Source organism: Anopheles coluzzii, chromosome 3, assembly GCF_943734685.1.
Source record: "Anopheles coluzzii chromosome 3, AcolN3, whole genome shotgun sequence".
NCBI lineage: Eukaryota > Metazoa > Arthropoda > Insecta > Diptera > Culicidae > Anopheles > Anopheles coluzzii.
The window spans coordinates 79,252,025-79,262,568 of record NC_064671.1 but is presented as its reverse complement, the minus strand read 5'-3'; the positions used below and the strand labels follow the sequence as shown (position 1 = coordinate 79,262,568).

The following is a 10,544-nucleotide window of genomic DNA, read 5'->3' as shown; positions in this document are numbered from 1 at the left end:
ACATGCAAAAGAAAATCTCAAAGAAAACAGTTTGTTAACAAGCATCATCACAGTCTAAAGTGCTGTTTTGCTCATCAGAAAAAAAAACATCATCAACATCAACGGAACATACATTTTTGAGTGTTTTCTCGTAAGACAAAAATCTTCCTCAAATGACAACCTCCTCATTTCGCCACCAAACCAGCAATCCATCATTAAAAAAAGGCACCATCTGACAAGTCATTTTACCCCATTTACCGCAACACACAGCCCACCCAGAAGCATGCCACTGTGAGTGTGCAGTTTTGTGTTGGTGTCTCTACGACGGTATATAGGCCGGATGGGGACGCTTTTTTTCGGATGACTTTTCAATATCGCTCGCTTTCTGCACGTTCGTGCCAGTTTATGACTTTTGCTCGTCGTTCGCAAAACTCTTTGCCGTTCAATGTGAACGGCGAGAAGGAAAGATGCTACCATTCTGCTCCGTCTTGTCCCGTTGAAGACACGGTCTCGTACGACTTGTCGGGCTGAAACCAACAAATCAGGTGAGGGAAGCGAAAATCTGCTGACTAAGTGGTAAAGAATTTCGTTCCCAAGGACCTGGCAAGCGCTGTCAGGATCGCTGAAATCGCTGAGCGCTTGACAGTTACAAACTGATTGGGTTGTGCCGGGAGAAACGCTCTGCGATGTGCATTAAACACTTGCACGTTTTTGCTTTAAAGAAATGTTGCTTACTCGCACCATTTTATTCCCAATTTCCGCTCCCGATACGTAAGGCGTAAACGGAACAGCTCATTAGCGATTTCACCATCATCTCGGAAGAAACAAATCTATCCATCATTTCGATTCACACGGAACGAACGAAGGCACGCACGGGAAAGCTTTACGTGATATAATCCCCGCGATCAGCATGACCATCCAGCACGTGTGTAGTCAAAGTGGATGGAAATAGATTTATCATGTCAGACCGCTAGCACCGGTAGCACACACACACACACACACTCAAAAGGGGGGGCTCAGGTGGTTTCGGTTCGGTGGAGCATTTTTTTCCTCACCTTCTCCGAAGGGAATATGTGAATCTATTATCACCACCACCGATAATACGTGTGATATATTGAGGAATTAATCAATATGCCCCAGAAAAGGATCTGTGGTGTTATTGGGTTTTTTTTCTTCTCTCGAATTCTTTGGTTTTGTTTTCGGAATCTTTGCGGGTATTAAAGCATTGCAGATTTATCTGCTACGTATTATTCTACCTTGCATTACCTTTGTTTTATTTTACATGCTGATAGGACGTTTTCTTCTGGCTTGATTATCCCATGGGGAATATAGTAATATTAAATAAACGAGCAATAATCAGTTAAATTTGCTTTCCGTGGAAAAAGATAGAAACAAGCATGATTTTCTTATGGTTATACAGGGCATACACAATTTATTTACAATCAGATTCTGATTTGAAATTTTCTTTTTAAGTTTTCATTTACATTTTTTTTTCTTCTATGAGTTTTCTTCACTTCTCACAACAGACTTTATCAAAAAAAATTGGCAATTTCTAGACTTTTGACTTTTTTGGATAAAAAATAAGAAATATATAATACATTTTAATTTATAAACTCTGCATAAATATAACACTTATTTGTTGCTACTGGGACTGAGAAAGCATCAAATATCTTCCTTAAACAAACCATCGCAAATGGTAGCTTTATTGATGCTACCCTTTTTTTTAAATAGATTATTTTATATAAATTATTGGTTACTATTTGGAGCAAGTCTGAAAAGTATTCGTCTAGCGGAATATTTTACATAAAAAGTCGAATTATGGCCACAACAGGCATGAGTTGGTAAAAGTAATTATGAGGTTTGATAAAGGGACCATCAATACACATGCTTGGCTCTTAAAATATGCATTAAAATAGTACAATAGCAACTAAAACAAGTAAAATAAAGAAAAAAAAATCGTTAATCCGTTTTGTGACCCTATCAAAAATATTCTATCTAAACACACAAATATTCTATCTTGGCGATCAAAGTTTGAAAATTCAAAGTATTTTTGGTAATGCTTGACGATTCTAAGTATATTGTTTAATTGACACGGTTAAGTCGTTAACTTATTCCAATAAACTTGTTCTTGTATCATCTTTTAAAAAAGAACCTTTTATTGTTGTAAAATGTCAACAATTGGAGCTGTTATATATTGAACTACTGCTAGTACGATAGGAAACTAATTTCTAATTAGTTTCTTCTGTATCCATTTACCCCATTACATTGATTAAATCCCAATTTTCTAATAGCTTTTTTGTCATATCAAAACTGTACCACAATCGCGTAAGAGAAACGTCTACTTTTTACGACCAGAGCAAAATAAAAGGAGCAAAAAATTACATACATTGCCAACATTCTGCCAAGACATCTTGAGAGGCCAGGAAGACCAGCACATATTTCAGGTCATTCCGGTTTCCAGACAACCCGACCCGATTGGGAAAGGTCAGAAGCGCACAGAACAAAAAAAAATGCAACAAAAGAAAGCGTAATAATTGCTAATTTTTAATGAACAGATTTATTTCCCATTAAAACCATCCTTCTTGTCCGTTCCGGTTTTGGGTACGGGAAGACACCGGGCAGCTTTGCTGGTCTGCTCAACAATGCCCCCGGGTCGTCATAAAAAGCTGGCCTTCGTGAGAGGCAGAGAGGAGGCTCAACCATATCGACGACCACGATGCTATCTCGATGATGATTACGCTAATGAAAAAGTAATAAAAACGTAGCTCGCGTGTGTAACCACGGAGCGGGGCGTGTGGTTTCGGGTGTCATTTTCTTGTGTGGGAAGGCTTTTCCCACAGTGGAAGGCACGGGGAAGCAAGCAAAGCGGGGCCGAGAAGGGCCGAAACGATATGTTATACCGTGTGACTAAATATTGCTGTTTGTCGTCCCCTTCGTTCGTGGCGGGGCCTTATTTGAACGCTGATAAAGCTGTCGGTGGTTATTATTTTTCAATTTCCATCGAAAATATGCTTTCCGCCCACGTAACACTGTGTTCTGTGTAGGGGCAGAAAATTTGACAAAATTGGCCAGTGCTGCCGGGGGTAGGTGCGAATGGTTTGCTGGTGCGTTTGCTTTGGTTCGTCGATTCGGTGAAAAATAAATGTTCGCGTTCATTGAGCCGCACCGCAAATTGGGAAGGGGAGCAAAAGGCACAAAGATATGGTCCTTGCAGGTAGGGGGACACTTACCTCCGTGCTGTGGAAATCCATTCCAATCAGGCTCCGTCTCGGCTCCACGTTATGATCGCTATTGACACGGACTATTGCATGACGCTTGTTCGTTCGATTCGGGGCACCATTATTGCTAATCATCGATGCGTAATCATTCTTCATGAGGATGTTTTTTTCCCGTATTTATGCTGGCAGTATTTTTATGTGTGAATATCGTTCGTGTAAATGATGATAAAGCGATACCTGAAATGAATGATAATTTATTTAAATTAGACCAAACTGTATAGCAGATACTTAGTGCGATATTTTTTCATCTTTAATCGTTCTATTAATGCTTCGTTTGTCATGTCCAAGAAGAATTTGCGGAATGTTTTAATAATTTAATCGGTAAAGCTTTAAGTTTTTTTTTTAAATATTTAGTATTGTTCTTTTGAATATATAGAAAAGAATAATATCAAGAATATAAGTCACGTAAAAAGAACACAAAAATTTAATCAAATCAACAAAATGAATTTATAAATAGTTAACAAAGGCTAAATAATTAAGATTCTTAACTATATTTAAAATATAATCATGAGCTACTAGGCGTCTCCATCAGTTTATGTTTAAGCTAATTCGGGGCAAATATTTCATGCTAAGCGGTTAGTTGCATTATTGAATAATAGAGGAATGAAACGCTTAATAAATAGGGGAATGAAAGTAATGCTCATAAAGGTATTTTAAATATTTATAGTTTTATAGCCTTACTTTTGAAAGACTTTGACCCTAATCGTCTAATTCGCCTTTTCTAATTATAAAGCTATTTAGACTTTCTTGACTTTACACTTTTGTAAGAATTTAGCTAGCCTTAGCTAGAACAGTTTGAAATAAACTTTTTAACCTTTCTAAGATTTTGTATAAATTCTCGTCCTCGTCGACTAGCAAATGAATGCGATGGCGGATAGCATCGTGTGTGTAATTTATATGTAAGTCGAATTTGGTGATCTGTAAGCTCGCAAAAGGGTTATTTTTTTATAATTTTACTTCACAAAAAAAGTTAAACCACTATATCAGTTTTTTTAGCAATTCTCTTGAATAAAATAAAACAATTATTTGATAAAATACTAACCAAAAATTTAAAATTTTTGTCTGTTTATCCGACTGTTTATGTTAAATTCGACGAAATCGAAATTTATTTTTAATTTGACGATTGAAGTATGTGAAATTAGTAAAATAAATAAAAATATTCACCAGTAATTTGCAGCACATGTAATAAACCACTTTAACTATTGAGCAACTTTTGCTTTTAATAATTTGTCCAAAATTTAACAAATTGCTCGGATCAAACGTTTGTCAAGTCAAACTAAAGTTTTCTTGCAAAATTGATTTATTAATTATTAAAATTTTTGTACACAATAAATACAATCTATGAATAAAAACTGTCCATTTAAAGGTGTGCAGTTTAAAAATAACCGTCACCATGCTCGAATTCGAGCTCGAATGCGCCCGCGGTCCGATTTCGAGACACTTCGGGTTTCGGTTCGGCATGCCGCTGTCAGGGCCGAAGTTTGACAGCCGCCGCACAATTTGACAGCCACGTCATCATACGTGTGTATGTTTTTGCATTGTTGTTGGTGGGATTGTCCGGTTGGCACTTTCGCGTTTTCACAGCCTAATTCACCTTTCCAGCACGCGCAGGTTGATCCGTGCCCGTACCTCGTCCGTAGTTGCGATCGAATCGTGCATCGTGCTCCGTGCATTCCAAACTAGCTTTCGTTTCACTGTCCCGTTGTTTATAGCCAGCATCAGTAAAAGTTACAATGGTGGGTTTCTATCGATTTGTGATGGCGTGCGATGAAATGGCCGTGCTGGCAATGAATTGTCGCTCCTATTTTGCATAAACGGTGCCGTGATTGTGACCCATTTCAATTCCCTCGTTCTTCGACAGCCTGCTCCAGCGAGTTCCACTTCCGTCGGCAGCGGTAGCCGATCACCGTCGAAGCCGACGTCCGCCCCGCGGGCAGCGGCCGGAGGTTCCAGCACGTTGAAGCAGCGCAAAACCACCACGACCGCCACTGCCGCGCGGAATCGTAACACGGGCACCGGATCCGGTGGCATGTGGCGCTTCTACACCGATGACTCTCCCGGCATCAAGGTGTAAGTATGACTGCCGGAACACTTTCCACCGAAGAAAGACGGTCGTGAGGGACTAATCTTGGTAAAAATTGCTCCGATTTGTAGTGGCCCAGTCCCAGTGCTCGTCATGTCGCTGCTCTTCATCGCCTCCGTCTTCATGCTGCACATCTGGGGCAAATACACGCGTGCATAAACAAGTCTGCTACATCCCACCCATCGCTAGGCTTAAACGTGGAGGCATCAGTTCTCTTACATCGTAAATCGATCTACAACCAGCCCAACAACACCGCAGGAGAAGGACACGTGTCCGTCTCCCCGTTCTCTATCCGTGTTTTGTTCGCGTAAACTCATCCCGGTACCCCTTGCGGTACATGGCCCACTTGTTACGTGTCGGACATGGCGTTGAGAGTCATTGGTTTTGTTTTCATCTTCCAATCCAATGGGCGGTAACGATCGGAGTAATAAGACACGGATCTTATGGTCCACCGAGTCGTTCGGTTTTTTTCTTTCTTTCCTTGTTTTCGTGTGAATGTTTGAGGAGACCCGCTACTACTAGCCGCTACTAATTTAAAATACTGCAAACCCCCTTGTAGGTCAACGTAAGGCAATCTTTATTATTCGTACTGAGAGACACAATATAATTATATACAAACAAACCCTGAAACGAATGTGTTCGAAGATTACCCACTCTCCGGTGTAGGACTGGAGGGTAAATTAATGATGACGTATGCAGGACGAAAGCGAACCGACCGATGTTACGGAGACGGTGAGCTTGAGCGGACTAATTACAGGTAAGTGAAACATTCCGTATACCGTATTACTGCTAACCAAATGATCTTTTAGGGCGTTTTTATGTGAAAAGTAATTCATTCTTCTAATTAACAATGACATTAATGTATGACAGCTCTACACGGTAATTGTCTCGGCAAGGTTCTCGATAGGATATACTCATTATGCCACGTTTTATTAATTATATTTTTACATACATTTTCATTTTGTATCATCACTTGCTAACAGTCTAACGAACTACACCTTTAATTTCTAATAGAGCATATGCTTACGCAGTCGTATGTTGTCGCTGGTCAGATAATTTAAACTCCCAGACTTGTAGAAATTGTAGAAATACATTCGTTACAGCCGTGAACATGCTTCACATTCTCATATATAAAAAGAAACACGATTTTCAAGAATTCTAATTTAATAATAAGTTCTCCGTTAGCAAAATTGCTTATTCCTTAAGCCCGGATTACAGTTCCAGTGAACTCGAACGTGATGTTTTGGAGTTTTCTGCTATACTTCATTAAATATTAATCAGACTATGGCTTTTTTTACTCCAAAAGAAAGGATATTCTATTCCCCAACTATTTAGACTATAAAACATATTGAAATAATAACTTAAATACCTTTCCTCGTGATTTCCCGCTTTGCTAACGATGAAAACATGATGGCCAGCGGAGTATTGCAAAGAAATTCATTACATGCATTATGTCAATATGTTTTACAGTCTAAATTGTTGTGCGACAAGCCATATTCTGATAAATATTAAATGAAATATAGCAAACAAAAAATACGTTCGCTTTCATGCAAGGTCTAAGCGACCAGACCAGAAAAGATCCAGACATTTGAAAATGAAGTAAACTGCATCAAATTTAACTTGGTTTTTGTTCTGCTTCCATTGCAATTGTTTTCAAGACGTGTAACATACAAAAGGTGGTTAAAAAAAGTACCATTTGCACAAATTTCCAAGAAAACATCTCAAACTAACAGTCAATTTGAGGGCAGACAATTATTATTTGTGTCGCACTAAGGGTCTACATCCACGAGTACACTCTCGTCCTTATTTGTCTAATAAATGCTCTAATAAATACTTATATGTGATCCTCCATGGCCATTACAATACGGATATGCCGCAATGGAACTGTTCCAAAGTCAAGCTAAACCAGTTAATGTTCCAAATATCCTAGCTTCGTTCATATCAAATGAATTCGTGATTGAACATTTAAGCAGAAGCGAATAATCACGCAGTACATTGGACAGTTGATGAAAATTGGCCAAATTAATGGAACTTACTGGCCTAAACCATGACTCCCTTACAATACAAATCTAGCATTTGATTTAGCATCATTTTCCCAAAATAATGGTTTCTTATCTATATTTTAGTCCAAGAAATCAATTCAATGTGCATGTGTTTCCTTCTACCTAAATCTTTCAACTTACCTACTTAACCGGCGCTACAACCGTATGTGAGTACCGGTACTATATTATATAGGTGCTATGTATAGTCCCAGCTTCGACCATCACGACAGGTTCTTTGAGATGAAATGATTTCTCAGGTTGTAGAATGTTGGCAGCCAGCATTCTTGCGTACAACCTGAGTTGTTGTAAAGCTGACTTCTATGCTGTTATCGGTGCTGACCTTTGACCCGATATAGGTGAATTTTGGGACGACTTCAAAATGCATTCACTTATCAGTTAGGTCTTTACCTCGTTTATCTGCAATCCGAGGTTCTCTGCCGCTTGCTCGATGCCTTGGTCGGCTTCTGCTACATAGGAGAGCCGCAGACCAACGATGTCTATATCATCGGCGTATGCCAGGATCTGGGTTGACTTATAAAAGATGGTTGTTCCTTTCTTTTGAACTGCATTCTGATGATGGCAACAGCCTGGGAAACAACTTTGATATATTTATTGTTCATCTAATCGATTTCGACATTCCCCCAACACGTTGGCTATCTTTAGGTGCTCTCACAGGCTTGCCCAATTAAACGCCCCTTTCTTTCTAAAAATAATATCACAAATAATCATACGTTTTTGTTTCACTTTATTTGTCAAGCACTCTGTTGCTTTTTTGGGGGGTGATTACAATACACATTTTGAATAAAAATGATTAAATAGTCCACAATAAGGATGGAGCTAGAGAAGAAACACGACACTCTACTACACGTTACAATGCCTTTTGCTTGCTCGTCCGTGGTGCATCGGTTGGTGGTGCAGTTTTCGCAAAGTGTGTGCACGGAATTAGTGAGACACTAATAAAAACAAACACACGCACACACAATGCGGCAAATCATTGTGACAAACAGAGTTTGCTGGAATGACTTTGCGAAGATTTGGTCTCGTTCGTGGGTTTGCAACAGAAAAACCCCAACCAACAACAGGCTGGTGCTGGCAGGCAGGCAGGCATTGAACAAATTGATACAGAAATATTGTGAAGCAATAATGGGGGAAAACCTAGCTGGAGTACAGTGCAGGGTAGCAAAAGTTGCTTAAAACACGCGTATTAATTTTGTTTGTTTTTCGTACGACACACAAAAGTTACAGTTTAAAATTTGAATTACACATCAAAACAAATACTACGCACGCGGTCAGACACAAGTGATCAAGTAGATATGCTAAGGTCAAGCAAAAATAGTAAGTGCTTTAACCCTTAATGAGCGATTGGGCCCATTAAAGGGTGGTGTGTCACGGATTGGTGGTTACTTCTTGGTGAATAGTAAATTGTTCGATTAGTTTGGGTCGGTGCGCTCTCCTATTAAGCTAGTAAGATATTAGAGCTAGTGTGAATCATAGTTTGTAAGTAAGTAAGTTGGGAAAAAATGCACAATATATGGTTGTTGTATGTTTTGTCTTAATTATCTGCCGACAGCTCGTTGATGTTGTTGTTAATCTCGAGCACCTGCTGCACGAACTCGACGTCGTGCACGGACTCGGCCAGATCCACCATCAGGTCGATCAGGTCGCCGAGCTTCATGCGCAGCTGGGGGGCCAAATTCTCCAGATGGGCCAATACCGGGTCAGGAATCTGTGTGTGGAAAAGGCATTTGATTAGATTTGAACATAATGAAAAAATAACACCCAAGCGACTTACCGTTTCCGGATCTTTGAACTGTGCAAACTTGCACTTCTGCTTCACCTGCGTGCCGTTCGCGTGGTCGTAGAACAGCGTCACCTGTGCATCGTGCGGGTTCGGCACGACCGGGAAGTACAGCCCGGCGCACACCCGTCCCTTCGCGTCACGGGACAGCAGCGACCGGAAGTTGTACACCAGGTTGCGGCGCACCGTCACATCGATGGCGGTGCGGTACGGGCGCGCAACGTACACCAGCGACTCCTCGTACTGCTGCTTGGCGCCGCGCGTCATCCGCTCCGTCCAGGTGATGTAGTCGCTGCTGAGGTCGTGCAGGGCGTAGCTGTACTCGCGCTTGCAGTGCGGCTCGTCCGACTGCGTGAACCAGCCGGTGTGCGGGTACTTCTGGTCCTTCATGACGGTGACGGCGCGCGCCACGTGGTAGCCCGGGTCGAGGATCAGCACACCTTCGCGCCCCCCGACCACTATCTTCATCGCTACCATCGCGTGCTCCTTCTCCAGCGTCGACCCGGCGTACTCGATGCCGTTCTCCTCGCAGTGCTGGATGTACGAGTCCGTCTCGTCAAGCGCTTCCTCGCACGATACCAGATAGAACAGACGTGCAATGTCCGGATGATGTTCGGCGATTCTGTAACGAGTCCACGGGAGTGACGTTAGCGATTTGTCTCTTGTCAAAACCAATGCTCCCCCATCAAAGAAAACCTACCTAGACACAATTTCCATTGCCAAACTAACACACATATGGTGCCGACGGTTGATCGGGATGGTGTAGTGCTGGAAATGTGTCCGCAGCTCACCGCGGCCGTGACGGTGAGCTCCCCGGTAGGCCCGGTAAAAATCCACAAAGTTGTTCGCCGTGTTGTAGTGCGTCTCCTCCAGCATCCGCTGCAGCTTGGTTTCGATCAGCCCGATCAAATCCTCGTACTGCCACAGCTTGTCGACGACGAACGGGGTGACCGGCCGGGCGGACCACTTCGGCAGCGGCAGCGGCTGCCGGATCGGCCACGCACCGTTCGTCTGATCGAACGCGCCCAAATTGTAGCTATCGCCATCGTCCGCAATCCAGTGGGTGCCGTTGGGCAGCCGGGACGCGACCGCGACGGCGGCGGCCAGTTCGGTCTCGCCCGTACCATCGTCGGGGCCGGCGCCGGTTGCGACGCAACCGTGCGGGCCACCGTTGGTGCATGATACGGAGCGGACCACCGGCCGCGGCCGCGATGGCGGTGCTGCTGCTGCTTCGTCGCTGGTAGTCACATCGTGCCTGTGACTGTCCGGTTCGGTCAATCGTCGGGCAGATCGACCGGCGACGCTCCCATGGTCCTCCCGAACCACGGGCCGTAGTTCGTTCCGCTCGGTTCCGAGTCAGCTTG

The 10,544-nt window shown here is 42.4% G+C and overlaps 2 protein-coding genes across 2 annotated transcripts; one reads left to right on the top strand and one right to left on the bottom strand.

Moving 5' to 3' along the window:
• The first annotated feature begins 4,786 nt into the window (after window positions 1-4,786).
• LOC120958524 (protein transport protein Sec61 subunit beta) lies at window positions 4,787-5,970 on the top strand. The gene is made up of 3 exons (XM_040381394.2): window positions 4,787-4,993; window positions 5,119-5,327; window positions 5,412-5,970. Exons 1-3 carry the CDS (start codon window positions 4,991-4,993, stop codon window positions 5,497-5,499), a joined length of 300 nt encoding a protein of 99 aa, XP_040237328.1. The 5' UTR covers window positions 4,787-4,990; the 3' UTR covers window positions 5,500-5,970.
• Window positions 5,971-8,110: 2,140 nt separating this feature from the next.
• Window positions 8,111-10,536, bottom strand: LOC120954923 (uncharacterized). Its single transcript, XM_040375270.2, has 3 exons — window positions 9,881-10,536; window positions 9,175-9,802; window positions 8,111-9,108 (listed from the first exon to the last, which is right to left on the bottom strand). The coding sequence occupies exons 1-3, from the start codon at window positions 10,054-10,056 to the stop codon at window positions 8,935-8,937; spliced, it is 978 nt and encodes a 325-aa protein (XP_040231204.2). The 5' UTR covers window positions 10,057-10,536; the 3' UTR covers window positions 8,111-8,934.
• Between the last annotated feature and the right edge of the window lie 8 nt (window positions 10,537-10,544).